Genomic DNA, 17,043 nt, shown 5'->3' with positions numbered 1-17,043 from the left:
GAAAAATGATAATTGAAGAGAAATTTTGATGATGCAGTTTTCTAATAAATTGGGAACAATGACCCTTGAAGGACCATAAAGAAAGTGAATGTCAAGATAATTTATTATTGTTACATTGTCTACCTCATTTTTCACTTTGTCTTACTGAACTATGATATCCTTAGAAACCACCAAACATTCCTAACATTAATGAACATTTGAGCAGCGCATTAAAAAGCCAGAAGAAAAGACCTGACCCAAAGCATTGCTGACTTTCTCATTTCTTTGAATTTCAACAGCAAAAGTGTTAACTGGGGTGAGTGATGCATAGGACTGTTATGCATGCGCTTGGATTTAGAAGGCAGATGAGTAGTAGTCAAATGTCACAGCCGTCTCTGAAGACATACCCCCCTTTCAGAGGCAGATCCAGTATCCCTCGCAGCATTTTAAATGATATCCAGAGACTTACTGAGGGCCGTTGTTTTCATTGTAGAAGAGCCAGTTTCTATGCTTGCCGCTTGGACAAGCATTTATATGTGATCGGCGGGAGGAACGAAACCGGTTACCTGTCCAGTGTGGAGTGCTACAACCTAGACACAAATGAGTGGCGCTATGTGTCATCTCTCCCTCAGCCACTGGCAGCCCACGCAGGAGCAGTGCACAATGGGAAAATATACATTTCAGGCAAGCCATTCTTCCATCTTTCTTTGCAAAGCTCACTGTCCAAGGCACTTACTTGACCCAGATGTGTCTGTCCTTCACAGGGGGTGTGCACAATGGAGAGTACGTCCCCTGGTTGTATTGCTATGACCCTGTCATGGATGTCTGGGCCCGCAAACAGGACATGAACACGAAACGTGCTATTCACACCCTGGCTGTGATGAATGACCGCTTGTACGCAATTGGAGGGAATCATTTGAAAGGTGTTTTCTTGTTTGTTTGTTTGTTTGTTTATTGTCATTTTGTTTTGTTTTTATATGTCCAAGTAACATTTGCATCACATGCTCTTCGCTAAGGCTTTTCTTGTTACATAAGCACAGATAACTATGTAAAAAGCACATCGACCAAATATAATCCACGGTGTGTAAATTAACACTTCCGTGGAGCGAGCACTTACTGTGTTTTAATTCTGCAGATAGGATTATGTTTAAGTTTCTATACACATTAAAGAAATGAATAATGACGTCTGGGGGAAACAGGAGCATTAATAACTAAAAAGCACAATTTGTTATAACAGTGAAGCCGGTGAAATAAATTACTCTTTATATCCAAAGTTGTAGTAATGAATTGTCCTCCAGAAAATTGTTTTTTTGCTGCAATCATAAAGAACTGTGCTCACAGGTTCACAGAACTAATGTATGGATTTTTTTTTCTTAAAGCAAAAACTTGGTGTCTAAATTTAGAATTATTTAAGTATTGAACATCAAATGATCTATGATTCTCAAATTGAATTGCTTTTTTTTTGGACTTAAAACAAAAGCACAGTATTTGTAAAGCCATTGCTTGGCTGTTTTCCTTGCCTGGACATGTGTCTATGTCACTTTATAGAGTTGTAGATGTGGATAACCCACATTTGGTGGGAAACAGATCCATGAAGCTGAAATTTACCTGACTTACCTTGGGTCTCAGTTTCCTCAACTCAACACTAGGAAACTGTTCTAAAGTGAACTCTAAAATCTCTGCCAGCTCCTGAGCCAGGAGAAACAGGCTCTGCTGAGAGTGGTAAACCCAATGTGTTCACTTTTCCTACCACAACAGGAGTCCAGAGGAAAGTCAGCCATAGAAAGGCTTTCTAATTCATATTTACCAATAAATTTAATAAAATCACATGAGCTTACTTTTATGTTTATAATTTGAGTTCATCTTCACCAGAAAAGTTGATGCCTTCATGGATCTGTTTCCCACCAAATGTGGGTTATCCACATCTGCAATTCTATAAAGTGACATAGACACATGTCCAGGCAAGGAAAACAGCCAAGCAATGGCTTTACAAATACTGTGCTTTTGTGTGTACCTGCTGTCCACCTCCATGACCCCAACAATGAGAAAGGATTCTCCTTCCAACTGCCACAGTTCCATTTGTTTGTTTGTTTGTTTGTTTGTTTGTTTCAATGTTTTAGATTAATCTTTTGGGTTTTGAAATAAAGTATGATGTTTTTTTCTCATTTCATTTTCATAAGACATAATATGTCTCAGTGACTTTTATATTCAAGGTTATGATTGGACAGAAAGACTGCATAGTAACACACTGAGTAAGAAAACATGTGAATGCACACACATGAGCACGGACATGCAAGCATCAAAAGTCTAGAGGGTGGAGGATATAGTTCAGATGGTGGTGTTTGCCTAGCTATGGTGCATAAAGCCCTGGACTAAAAACGTAGCATCAAAGAAAACAGACATGATGAGGTACACCTATAATCCCAGCACTGAGGAGGTAGGGTAGGGGCAAAAGAATCAAAGTTTGGGAACATTCCTGGCAACATACCATATTGGAGGTCAGCCTGGACTACCAGAGACATTCATTTTCTCTCTCTCTCTCTCTCTCTCTCTCTCTCTCTCTCTCTCTCCCTCCCTCCCTCCCTCCCTCCCTCTCTTTCTCTCTCTCTCTCTCTCTCTCTCTCTCTCTCTCTCTCTCTCTCTCTCACACACACACACACATATATTATATATACACACATAAATGTATACATATAGATATCTACATATATTTGCATGTGTGTGAGTGTATGTGTGATTTCAGGAGGCATAATGAAAAGGAAAAGTTATGGTTTGAATCCCAGTTTGAAATAAATTAAATGTTGTAGCATCTCATTTAAGACATGTATTAAAGTGTGTCCGTAAAAGAAGAATAATAACTGTATCCTTTTGTGATACTTGAACTCAAAATCTACAGTATGTATGAAATGAGGCATAGAGAAGGTGTATGTGCCCCTAAACAACACCTTAGAATTTCAGGATTTAGAAATTTTCCTATATGCTCATTTTAAGTAGATATAAAATTTGCAGTAGGCATATTGTTCTATTGTAATACCACTTGTGTGTTTATTTTGTATAAGAAATTAGTGGTCTGAAATCACCTGTCTGCTTTCTCAAGAATGAAAATTATTCCTTTGAGTTTGTCTTTTCAACTATGTTTGAAGAATCATGGTATTAATGTATGCATATAGATTGTCAGCTAGAATACCATAGCATGCATTTAAGCAGACAAAATACAATCTTTACTGTTCCTCTTTCTCACTATGTAGCCCAGACTGGCCTTGAAACCATGATCTCCCCACTCAGTTTTCAGAGTGATGAGATCCTCCCTGTGCTCCTCCTTCTACCTCTTAGAGAAGTCTTCCATAGCTGGGGTAGTGATGAGGTCACTAAGAACAATGTAGGTTCTGGGCCTTAGTGGAACCTTCATGGCCACCTGGACAGACTATCTCAAAAGACAAAGTGAGTTCCACCTGAAGAATGCTATCTGAAGTTCACCTCTCACCTACACACATATACTCACACACATACACACTCAACACAGACTCAAACACAGTCACACAGACACACACACATTTATGCGCACACACACACAGACACACAGAGAGAGACACACACAGACACATACACACAGACACACACACAGAGACACAGACAGACAGACAGACAGACAGACAGACACACACACACACACACACACACACACAGAAACACTCATGAGTAGAGAAGCAGCAGAGGCAAAGACACTCAGAGCTTTCAGACCCAGCCCCAAACCCTGATCCTTGAAAACTACTTCACTAATCACTGAAACTGTTTATACACATAAGCAGATTCTAGGAAAGGCTTAAGATTCTTAACAATGAATTTAATTGATTAAACTAGTTTGAGAGAACCAAACATTTAAGAAAAGCAATAAACTTTAGTCTGTGGAAGTCGGAGCTCTGATGCACGCACGTCTGTATTCAGATGCTACCTTTATAAAGCACAAGCATGCTAGTTGTGTTGTTGTCTTAAGTCTTTTAAAATAATGTTACAATAAATCATTTTAACAAGGCCTACTCCTGTGTAATCAACCTTATGACACCTGCTTAGGCTAATGTAAAACATCCAAAGACTACTGCAGGTTATTTGTTGTTTTCAGAAGTTTTGACGCCTCCCAATTTCACTAATGCATTATGCATTTGTGTCTTCAAACTCACAATTGTATTATCTTCAAAGTCACTTCTTAGCCACAGCACTGTTTTAAAAAGAAGTAGCCTCAAATGGACTGTGGAAGTCACTCTTTCCTCCATGCCACCTTCTCCTGTCACCTAGGTTTCTCCCACCTTGACGTCATGCTTGTCGAATGCTATGACCCAAAAGGCGACCAGTGGAATATTCTCCAAACTCCCATCCTGGAAGGTCGAAGTGGCCCTGGCTGTGCAGTGCTTGAAGACAGCATTTATCTAGTTGGGGGCTACAGCTGGAGTATGGTATGTATTTGTGTTTCTCCCATCCTCCTCCTATGTGTGCTTGCTTCTGTTTGTTTCCTGCAGTATACCATCATGCTATATGTACCCTTAAGAATATTGGGTTTATGTGCAATGGCACAGCACTGTGAAAGGGAACAGAACTGCATGATGTAGTAGACATGGTTGCTAGTCCCCAACCTGTCCGACAGCAGGCACAGCATCCCCAGGTTGCTCGTAGATCCATGTGTTTATGATTCTAGTTTTCCAACTCAAAGCCAAACGGAATGATTTTCCATGTATTCTGTAGAAATTGAATATGAAAATCTGAAAAGTTTCCCACTAGAACAGGGAAAACATGGAAATTAATTCTTCAATGTCTGAATTCTATTGAGGGCATGAGAGTTGCTTTTCACCCCTTCCCATCTTGAAAATTTCCAAACATAAACAAAAATTGAAAGGACGGTGGATTCTCCTTTCCTGATCATCCAATGACATCATGCTTTCTTTTAAGTTTGACTGAAAAAAAATGTGAAACAAATCCACAATGTCCTATTTGACCTTAAAGTCTCAGTATTTATCTTTTTTAAAATGTTATTCACTTATATTATCACTCATCATACCCAAAGGGTTACAATAATTGCTTTATGTCCAAACGAAACTTAAGTTTTTCCTATTGTCTTAAAAATTGATTTAAAAATCAAGATATTCAAATCAAGATTTGGTAAATCTCACAAATATTTGATTATCATGTTTCATAGATCCCCACCATCTAGAACATTACCTCTGGCCCACATTTAGTTTCTTGGCTTGTTGACAAAATAATCTTATTGTCACCCAGAATACCCCACATTGTGGGAATGACAAATAATCTCCTTGTACTGCCGTTTAAAATAGTTCTACAGAATAGATATTAGTCAGGAGTTCAATAGGCCCTAACTTTCTATTATTTATTTATATTTTTTATTTTTCTGTAAAAAGAAAGAAAGAAAGAAAGAAAGAAAGAAAGAAAGAAAGAAGGGAGGGAGGGAGGGAGGGAGGGAGGGAGGGAGGGAGGGAGGGAGGGAGGGAGGAAAACTAAATATCTGAAAAAAAGAGTCTGTGTTTAAATTACATATCAGGAGATACATCAGACCTAGTGGTCAATGTGATTATTCTCATGGTGATGCCTATTTTTATATTCCCTTATTTATTGCTGTTAGTTTTATAAGATCAGATTGGAGTTCTAATAACATAAGTTTTTCTTATTTTGTTTCAAGCAAGATTATGATGTAAGTTTTGTGGCACTTTTAAAAATTAGTTATATAAAGGCAAATATAAGTTGACAGATAAGCGTAGATTTTCAGATATGTTCCTGTTTTCTGGAGCAAATTACTCATTACAAGAGTTGACACGCATCCAAGCAGACATCAAGAATAGACATTCGGAAAATACATGAGTTTTGTTGGGGATTTTGTTTCTTATGGCTGAATTTGGAAAGGAAAATATTACTCAAGCATTAGCCTTAAAGTTGACAAAGACACCAAAATTAAAGCCATTGTTCATATGCTGTGTGACCTCTTGAAAATAATTAAATCAATATATGGAGATGTTTTCAGTCTACTCTAAAATGTCTTGCTACCTTTGCTCCATTCTTCCCAGTGAAAAAAACATAAAGACAAAGAAATGTTATAACAGTCTAGCATCCACTTTGCTTCACTTATTTAAATAAAAATGTGAATTTGTCTTTATTCTTCTTTAATTTAAATCTACTGGACAAATTCTCATTTCAGAACAATTTTTTGAAAGTGACCACTGAGCATTAAGGATGTCCTAGGTATTTATTTGAGTTTGATCACCAGCTATTAAAAACATACCACAAGGGCCAGAGAGGTAGCTTGCTCAGTCAAGTTCTGTTTTGCCTGCCTGGAGACCTAAATTTAATCTCCAGAACTCTTATAAAAATGAAAAGGCTAAATGTGATGGCTTGTGATTTTAGTGTAAGCATTAGGAAGGCAGATGAGGCAGACATTAGCCTACTTGGCAAGTTCCAAGTCCAGAAGAGATCCTGTCTTGAGAAAGAAAGGATGAACACTTGTGAGGAGCAACACTAGAGGTTGTCTTCTGTCCTCCACAAATATGTGTATGCAATCATGCTCACTTACACACACACACACACACACACACACACACACACACATGCACGTGCACACACACACTCACACACAAACCTACAAGATTTTGAAGTGTCAGTTTCAAATATTTCCATAGAATGCAACAGTTGAAAGCCCATTGTGTTGATTTGAAGTGTTTTAGGTCGAGCAAAGGTCTTCCCAGTGTAGCTGTGGAGAGTGACATTACTGTTCTTCTCTGAATACTCTCCCCTAAGTACTCCTTGCTCTGCCGTTCCAGGGTGCCTACAAGTCATCTACAATCTGCTATTGTCCAGAAAAAGGAACCTGGACAGAACTTGAAGGCGATGTGGCTGAACCCCTCGCAGGCCCAGCCTGTGCAACAGTCATTCTACCAGCCTGTGTACCCTACAACAAATGACAGCAGGAAATTCTGGCATACTGCCACATCTAGAATGCAGGGACAGGTGACATGCTTTCCTGCATGAACCATGCATTCAAATAGTACAACTGCCCAAATCCACCTTTGGTTTCTGATGACTTACAAGTGACTACAGAAAAAAGAGACCTGGTCTTGAGCAGAGACTATCGTTCACAACTCAGATCACACTCAACTTGTGGTGACAGACTCTTCGATATCAGGCTGGTTTTAACTTGTTCTGCCTTTACACAAACTCACGTGGAGCTGAACTTTCAAAAAGGGAAAGATAAACCACAGAAGTTTGGCCCCAGAGACCTAAGATCTGTATTGTGCATTGTTTCCTAACTGCATGTGATAGACTTGGACATTTGGAGAATATTTTGTACATGAATGATTCAAAATCCAACCCACCAAATGGTTACCCTGTATTCCAGAAACTCACTTGATTCTGCATTGGTAAACACTTGGTTTCTTCACCGACTCCATAGGTACAGAGCAAAGGAAAACCACAGAAGATATAAGACAAGCACCTTTGTTCCCACACAATCATTTCTTCTATTCCTTACAGCTTCCCATGGGATTGGGAAAAGTAAGTTGTTGGTCTTTTGGGCAATTGTTCTCTGCCAGAGTCTTAATTGTGTGTCTCTGATACTCCTTGAAAATTAAAACTAAGTGCACCCTGTTGCTCTTCAGCTCCCAGAAACTTATGCTTCCTCATTTCTTAAAGTATTTTAAGTAGTGAACATAAGAACAATTTGCCTCAAAATAGAAGACCAACAACTCCATCATGGAATATCACAGAGATTCTCTTAGATAACAATTTGTTCCAAATTTAATCCATAATAAAAACTGACAAATCACTCTCAGAAATTCAGGTACACAAGGGAAACATTCTCTCAAGTAAAACCCAACTATCTATCTATCTTTAATATTCTTAAAACACATGACTTCCAGCTGAAGAGATGGCTCAGTGGTTCAGAGCACTTGCTTCTCAGGCGAAGGACCTGGGTTTGGTTCTCAGCACCCATGTGGCAACTTATAGTCACCCATAATTTCAAATCTAGGGCATCCATTGTACCAGGTACACATGCAGAGCACTTACAAACTTGTAAACAAAACACTTGTACACATAAAAAATAAATAACTCTTTTAAAATAATTATTTTTTAAAAACTAGACTTAGAAACTCATAGCACATGACGGCACACGTCCTCACTTTTGTCTGGCTCTAGATACCTGATTCTCATTCTTCCTCCACTCACCAGTTGTTTATGGTCACTGGAGATGCCTGGACTTGGTCAAGTGAGCAATTGATTCTTCTTTTTAGGAACTCAAAGCATAAAAAGATCAGGAGAGCATGACATGGTCTCTTTGTGGCCAATCAGGAAGCAAAACTAACAGAAACGTGAATTAGACTTTCAAGCTGGTCTAAGTTTGACCAACACTGTCAGGCACGTACAAGAACCTAATTTTTTTTTAAATCACGAAGAAATATTGAACCTTTCAACAAATGTGATATTAAAATACCAAGTAGGGGTAGCCACAGGTGAGAACAAATACCTTCATGGGAAGTTTTCACAAGCATTTCAAGGCAGCTGGGCATACCAGAATCCAATGATGTTTCTACAAAAAAGTACAGTCTTTGTTGTTTTTGTATTTATTTGTATGTTCAGATCCAAAGGATCCGTTGTAAAAATATTATGTGAATATATATACATAATCAGTGCAATCAACTCTCATTTTCTTTTTCTTTTTTTGAAAACATTCGGATATACAGAAAGAAAGACAATAAGAACGTGAGAAACGCCCACCATTATCCTGGAGAGCACAAGCTGTTTCTGAAACATTATTCTCAACTGTCACCATTCCTTCCAAAAGCCACTGTTTATACAAGGGTGTTGGCTTTACCTTATATTTGCTGTTTCCTTTATTTTTTATCACTAGCCAAATTAAATAAAAGCATTTATGAGAACTCTAAAGCTTTCTGTATTTCAGAGAGATGCAAATTTCTAGAGTAAAAAGTGAATAAAAAGTCACAGAGGATGTAAATTTTGTACAGGACTAGAATGTAAATGAAGCTTGCTTGGAAGGGGAAAAGTTTAAATAAAACTTTATGTATAAATTTGACTGTCTCTCATAGATGTCCTTATAAAACATACATAGATTGGATTGTTTCAAGGTTTATAATATATAGATGCCTAAATATTTTTATTCTACAGATATGCCTTACAGGTCTACTTTACTTCCTTATTGAATGTTAAAGCATATAGTATAGACAATGTGAAAAATTACGAAATGCTTCTTAAAATCTTTTATGAATTGCAAATTATGCAAGTGAATTTAAGTTTTCTATCACAAGTTCATGACAATAAGACAGAATTTATTTAAAATTAAATAACTAAATGTTTATGGACATTTTTATAGACAGCAACCAACTGTACATGTAGATGTGTATTAAAAATAGCTGCATGCTTCCTACAGAATAATGGGAGCCCATGTTTAATTAAGTCAATTTTATAAATGCAAAGTAGTTGATCTTCCTTTAAAGCAAGTCTGTCAAAGAAGTTGAACATGATAATTAGAGGATGAGTGGCTGAGGCAGAGGGAAACCAGACCTACAGCTAAAAGGCGCAGCTGAGTCACTGTCTTAGTTTGGTTTCTATTGTTATAATAAAACACTGGCCAAAAACAACTAGGGGAGGATACAGTTTATTTGACTTACTGCTCCATATCACAGTCTGACACCCAGGAAAGTCAGGGTATGAAATCAAAGTAGAAACCTAGAGGCAGGAACTGAGGCAGAGCCCATGGAGGAGTGCTGTTTACTAGCTTGCTCCTCATGACTTGTTCAGTTTGCTTTCTTATATACCCCAGAACCACCTGATCAGGGGTGGCCCTACCCTGAGTGAATTGATCCCTTCCACAAAATCATTTAAAAAAATGCCCTATAGACTTGCTTATGAGCCAATCTTATGTAGGCATTTTGTCAACTAAGAGACTTTCTTCCCAGAAATGTCTAGATTTGTATCAAATTGACAAAACCCAACCAATACAGCAATCCTCCTGGCAAAGAACACTGTGAAGTCTGAAGCCTGCAAGCTGGAAAGAACTGATCTGCCACTTCCTAGAACATTGTTCAAGTGATTAAATTCACAAAGGACTGATGTTCTTTCTTCCTTACTAGTTTCTGAAAGTGAGGGCAATGGATTTCTTTTTCCTCTGACTGCATCTCTTTTTCTGTATAATATGCTTTTCTTTTAAGAAAAAAAAAAAAAGGTTTTCTAAACACAGTCTCCACTTGCACCTTGTAAGCCAAGCAGAAAAGCGGGGTTTCTTCCAAATACCCTGAGAGCATCTTTTATAGGCACATGAGGACATGCTTGTCTTTTTCCTAATCTCAAGGAACCACTGAGTTTGAGTCATCATGTAGGCTGTAGTTTAACCTTGACATATAGTTACCTAACACTTGATCAAATCTGAGGTCCGAAGAGGAAATATTCTGAAGAAAACAACACACCCTTTCCAGGAATATTTCTCATATCTGATAGATATTAGGGGAATAGGCTTAGGAACGCCTTTCTCACTAAGTAAGCTATCTGTCACCTTAAAGTCTGTATCTGTTCTCTCAAAGTTGATGTTTTCTCAGCCATTGGACCCTTGACAACATGGCATTAAGTATTTACTGTTGTTGTCCCAGAGGGCATTGTTAGGAATGTCCCCTTCCAATTAAACTTATCTTTTACATTGAAATGTAGTTGCTTTTAATCTGATGGCCTGGTTATATCCTGCCAGAGGATTGTAGGTTGAAAATATTGTAACTTTGAAGTGTGTTATTTACATTACTGAAACATCCTAGCAGTACAGTTCACTGTAGAAAATCACCCTAAAGCCAATGGGCTGCCTGGTACCCATGGTTCATTACTAATGTCCAGCATTATTTAAAAAAACTATACAGTGCATCACCAATCTGAAAAAAAAAGATCAAAACTGAAATTGTGAAGTATAGTTGTTGTTGTTGTTGTCGTCTCTGAACACATCTTGCCTTTATACTATCTCAAACCAAAAGCCAGGGACATCTGTATTTAAAAACTAAACACACACACATGCTCATACACACACACACACACACACACACACACACACACACACACAAGACTAGCATGGCATACCAACACCAGCTATTATACTTTGAAGGTTTGGTAGGAAATAAAAATGAGGAGAAGTTAACAGTGAGCGTGAGAAGAAACAAAACTTAATAGCAGGGTCTGTATAGCCATAGCTATAGAGTGCAGATCTAAACAACACAACGAAGAGGTACTGATTACTGGTTGGGATTTCTTTGTTACTATTTAGTCCATTAAGTGTTGCTATAACAGGGTACACTGGAATATAGTGGACAGAATCAGTGGCTATGGTGTGTTGTTGTCAAATTGACACTTAGCATCACCTAGGAGACACACTTATGGATGTGTCTGTGAATGTGTTTCCAGAGAGATTTAACTGAGGAAAGAAGATCTACTTTGTATGTGAGTGGCACAATCCTGTTGACAGGGTCCAAGACTGAATAGAAATGAAGAGAAGGAAAGTCATGAGCACCAGCATCAATGCCCCTCTGTTTACTGACTATGAATATAATATACCTTGCACAACGCCCTTCTCATCATGAGAGACTGTATGCACTGAAACCATGACCCAACATAACCCTTCTCTACTGAACTCAACTTATCAGTTATTTTGTCACAGCAGCAAGACAAATAAAATTAATGCAGTATCTCATACATCTAGAGGTTAAGAAGTCTAATATCAAAGAGGTGACATCTGACAAAAAGCCTTCTTGTCCTGTCATTTTATGCATTAAAAGAAAGGACACTTACAACCACACATCGTGATAAGGTTAAGTACCTTATCTGGAGCAAAGCTTGGACTCATACCAAGACTTGAAGGTCATTCCCTAACTGCCAGGCCCAGCTGCCTACCAGAAGTGTTTTTCTACCAGTCTCTTCATTATCATGGAATTTAATGGGGACTGTTGTTTTTCCCAAAATAAATAGCATGTGCTGTTGAATAAAGTGGACACTTACGCTCTACTTGGCAAGGGCTATAGTGGTGTGACTGAAAAGCTGGGAAAGCTAACAGGGCAGAGAGGAGATTGGCTTTGTAACCTTGGAAGGTTAAGTTTTCTCGCTTATAGTTATAGTCTTCATGTAAAAGTAATAATCTGTTCCTGATCACAAATATGAGAAGCAGATGTAAAGTACCTTGTAAAATGCATACACAAACTATCCAAAGCAGTGATCAAGTGCACCGTCTAGCCTAGCAAGCCAGACACCTTCCTGTCTGCCCCTCAGCCTCACTTTCATGGTGCCTTTTTCTTTTCTTAATTCATTGAGCAACATGAATTTTGACTGTTCCACAGATACAGCTCTGTTCCTCCATCTTTTCCCTTACTTGTGAATTTTCTCCACAGAGAGTATCATTTCAGGCCCCGTACGATCCATAAAAAGACTGTCCTTCCAGGTCCAGTCAAGCTCTACTATTTTCAGTCATCCTTTGGGATCGTGAATACTGTTCCTCCTACTTCCTTTTAACCAAAGGCTTCCCTGACTTTCTCTAACCTATGCTATTTGCAAGGTCTAGTAATCTGACCCTTTTACTAGATTTGAGGTTCTTTGAATTTAATGATGAAGCATAACACCGAGCCACAAAATGTTTGCTAAATAAAAATGAAATCTTAGTCATTATTTATATGCTTTAATTGTGGGGAAGAAATGTAATCACCTTTAATGCACTATCTAAAATAGCTTCTATCTTTTGGAGTCTGAGCTCTCTGTAGCCTTTTTTATTCATATGCTTATGCAGTCTATAACTAGATATATACTTTTAATAAGAATTTTATTTTTTTAAATTATAATTACATCATTACCCTCTTTTCTTTCCTCCTTCAAACTCCTCTGATGAAACTTTTTTGCTTTTTCTCTGAATCATAGTCTCTTTTATTTTAATTATTGTTACATACATCATATATACATGTGTATAAATATATATTACTAAATAATAAATATACCCTGCTCAGTTCATGTCATGTTACTTATATGTAGATGATCTCAGGGCTGAACAATTGGTACTGAATAACCGGCTGGGTGGATTTTCACTGAAGACTGCTTCTCCCACTCTCAACAATTCCTAGTTGTTTATAGTTCTGTTTTTAGAGTTGAAACTCCATGAGTATTCCCCTTCTGTGTTAGCATGTCCATTGCTGTTATCCCTGTTCAGGTCTTGCCTAGGCAGCCATGCTGATCAAACTTCAGAGATGTGGTCTTTTGAAGAAAAATGGCCCTATAGGTCCATAGGGAGTGGCACTATTAAGCAGTGTGGCTTTTTTGAAGTAGATGTGGCCTTGTTAGAGGAAGTGTTATGGGGTTGGGGTGGAGGATGAGCTTTGAAGTCTCAGAAGCTCAAGCCAGGCCCAGTGGCTCACTGTCTCTTTCTGCTGCCTGTGCATCCAGATGTAAAACTCTCAGCTGCCTCTCCAGTACCATGGCTTCCTGCATTCCACCATCATTCCTGCCATGATGATAATGTACTAACCCTCTGAACTGTAAGCCAGCCCTAATTAATTTACAAAAAAATTAACTTCCTTTATAAGATTTGCTGTGATCACAGTGTCTCCTCACAGCAATAAAACCCCAACTAAGACAATGGGCATCTATGACATTTCTAGGAGACACAACCTCACAGCTCTTACAATCTTTCTGCGCCCTCTTCCCAAAAGATCCCTGAGCCTCGTATTTGTGATCCCTGCAGGAGTTGTGCTGTAAATCTATCAGGTTAGACTGAGTACTACACAATCTCTCATTATCTGCATTTTGGTGTGTTGTGGTTTTCTGAAATGGCCCACATCTGTTGCAAAGAGAAGTTTCTTTGGTAAGGGGTGAAACTACAATTATCTGTGGGTATAAGAATAAGTATTTATAACATAGTTAGGAATTACACAGTAGGTTCTCTTCTAGAATCCATGACTTCACTATTCCCGAGCAGTTGGCTAGGTTTCCAGTACCAGGTATAGTTCCATCATGTTGAATGGGCCTTAAGTTCAACTAGAGAGTTCGGTTGACACCAAGGTATGCTTGCTACTACTGCACCCTTACTGTTACCATGCCATGCTGGTCATGGTTGGTGTTCATAGGCCCCAACAGCAGGAATAAGAGGGGTTTTGTTTGTTTGTTTGTTTGTTTGTTTGTTTGAGTTGTTGGCCAAGGTTTTTGGAGAGATTCCCAAGTCACTACAGACCATTGCTGTCCCACCCAGAGGTGGGAGATAAGTCTTATTACTGAAGTTACCAGGACTCAGGGGACTTTAGTCAGATATGACCTGGAAACCTCCTCTTTGAGGGTTAGCTTTAATAGTACCAGAAGATACCATGCAAACTTCTAAAGGAGAAAAACAAACAGCTGTCCTACTAGCTATGAACATGTAATTTTATAGCCTAAGTTTTTGGCATTTTGCCACATGACTCCATGTCATGAGGTGGAATCTATGGTGATTTTTTTTAAACAGTTCCCTATCATACTCTGTGAATGGACACTAGCAAAGGATATGGTCATGTCACAGCACTCTGGCATGTTCTTTGAGATTCCCACAGATTTACTCCTACCAGTTACGAGGACTGTGACAGCATTCAGCTTGAAAAAGGCTCAAGTTCTATTTCTCCAGTGACATGGTTCATTTGGCTCGTCTCTGACTCTTTTCCTCATTTTACATTTCTGGTGATACGTGCTACAACCCTCCCCCTGCTACCAGGCCTTTCTAGAATTGCTGTGGTAAGCTGTTCTTTCCTTGTGAATGGAATTAGACCAAGACCCCACTTGAAGCCAGATGGCATTCATACAGTTCACAGGAAATTCTTTACTTGTCTTACAAGTTTTCCTTAAAAGCTACTCAGACTATTAAAGCCATCTGAAGTGAGATGCTTTATTAAATTAATCCATGTCTCTTTCAGTATGAATGGCCATATTAATCTAACACACAGGAAAGAAAGAAAAGACATTAAAGTCAAAATTCCCTGGGGGATAAATGAGCTACATAAAGTCCAAAAACACAATTGAATCCTGGCCTTTAGCTAGACCACCCCTGGGATGGGCATCTTCTCAAATCATAGAATATTTACTATCTGCACTATTCACATAACTTCTAGAATATACTTCCTTATGTTGATGGTAATACATATGTTTTATACAAATATTATATGCATATTATTATACATATATAATTTATACATGTATGTGTGTGTATGTGTGTGTGTATGTGTGCTTGCGTGCATGCATGCTCTCATGTAAGTGCCTTGTTTCAATTAAGCTTTGTGATATAGAACAGGCAAATTCTGAAATATGTTTTCTCACAGGGTTTGTGCACGGTACCACAAAATATAAGGGAGTAGCTGAGATTTGAGAATCCTTGTTATAATAGAAACATATAATATGCCTATTCTAAATGTTTTCCTTAGCCTTTTGAGAATATAATCTGTGTATGTGGTTGCCACAATTTCTAAAATAGTTTTTGATACAAAGTATGTACGTAGCTTCAATGTAATTGCCTTTGTCATATTTAATGCTTTTCTACTGTTTAATAGTCCTGAAAGCAAGAATTTTAACTGTACTGATAAATCTCCTTACAGTATACAAATGAGATAGCACCAGTAGAGTTCCGGTCTCACCCCAGAAAATATTGCTCGAGACGTTCTCTTTATAGTGAAGATGAGTCTGAACTTACTCTCATGGTATCGCCACTCTTAGAATGACAGTCTTATTTATTCCTTCTGCCCACTGTACACAAATCTCCTTTGTGTACACTGTGAAGAATATGAATATGCCCGAGTAACTATATACATGGTCCATGTGCATAAAAACATGCAAACAGCTACTGTGGGTGTTCCAGACAGAAAGCATTTAGAAAAGAGAGGGAAAGGGGTTCATGTAACAGCAGCTCAGAAAATAAGTAAAAAAAAAAAAAAAAAAAAAACATTGTTTTTTTCTATTAATGTTTGTAAGCTAATCATTAAGAATACATTAAATAAAACAACCATGCCATTTTCCTATACAAAGGCATTAGGGTAAAGATGGATGACTACAAGTAACTCTGGGTTAGTGTGTTGAGTGGAAGCCTAACTGGTAAAGAAAGCATGAAGGCCAGGAGCATGAAACCATGTGTCCCACAGCAGGCCAGCTATATTATAAGGCTTTGCTCGAGAATCATAAGAATAAATTAAGTTTATTAAAATCAATTAATTAATGTTGTTCATAAGTACAACATTTTACACAAGCTAATATACTAATCTCTAAGGTTATTTTCCAGTTTTGTTTCCAAGTTGATCAATCTTGTTTCAGGAAAGAGACTAATAATGCACAGACGGGAGAGCAACAGCCTGGTAGTTTTCACAGAGAAGTAAAGTGATAAAATTCTATCTTAGGGGGCCTTGACCATGCAGCCAAAAGAAACCCAGAGCTTGGGGATACAGAGTTCTGCAAGAAGTTGAAGACCAACCTCCAAAACTTCCAGAAAGCAGAGGAGAGAAAACTACAGTCTCAATAACAGTCTAGGTGAACACACTGCTCACTGCCTCGAGACATGGGAATCTGGAATTGGAGATACTGTTCAGTGGCCCAGTTCTTGCCTGCCAAGTATGAGGTTTGAGCTCAAGCCCAAGCACCAGCAAAACCAAACAACCAAACATATAGACAGACAAAAATGTGTGGGAGACATAAAAGATGGAGTTAAATATGTCTGAGGCAGGGACATATGGGGTACATTTGAGGGGGGATAAGGGTAAAGTTCAGCCAAAAGTCTGAGGACTTGCCCTCAGGAGAGACTCGATCCAAACACAGGCTGAGTGGACCTACGGAACTCAGCCCTTGATAAAACATGAAGTTAGGTGCTTGCCTCTTCCTACATAAAAGGAAGTCAAAACACAAAATTCCAAAGCATCACATCCAGCCAAAATCTATTGAAGTTTAGAAAATTAGTTTCATGACTTAGAGCTAACAGAATAAAACAGGAAATAGAAAAAGAGCTGCTTCTGATATGGACTTTGAAGTAGCAAAAAAGTAGAT

At 38.3% G+C, this 17,043-nt stretch overlaps 1 protein-coding gene across 4 annotated transcripts in view; it reads left to right on the top strand.

Moving 5' to 3' along the window:
- The window catches only part of Klhl14 (kelch like family member 14), a 121,040-nt gene extending 111,981 nt beyond the window's left edge, over positions 1–9,059 (top strand). For 2 of the 4 annotated variants that reach the window (XM_028774883.1, XM_028774881.1), the window contains 4 exons: positions 473–663; positions 744–902; positions 4,273–4,430; positions 6,798–9,059. In XM_028774883.1, the coding sequence (XP_028630716.1) occupies positions 473–663; positions 744–902; positions 4,273–4,430; positions 6,798–6,938 (649 nt within the window). In that variant the 3' untranslated portion in view covers positions 6,939–9,059. The remainder of the gene's footprint in view (positions 1–472; positions 664–743; positions 903–4,272; positions 4,431–6,797) is intronic. The other 2 variants (XR_003712341.1, XM_028774884.1) reach the window with 2 other exon arrangements.
- Positions 9,060–17,043: the final 7,984 nt, after the last annotated feature.

This window comes from Grammomys surdaster, unplaced genomic scaffold (genome assembly GCF_004785775.1).
Source record: "Grammomys surdaster isolate TR1022 unplaced genomic scaffold, NIH_TR_1.0 243, whole genome shotgun sequence".
Lineage (NCBI taxonomy): Eukaryota > Metazoa > Chordata > Mammalia > Rodentia > Muridae > Grammomys > Grammomys surdaster.
This window is presented reverse-complemented; position numbering and strand designations above follow the sequence as displayed.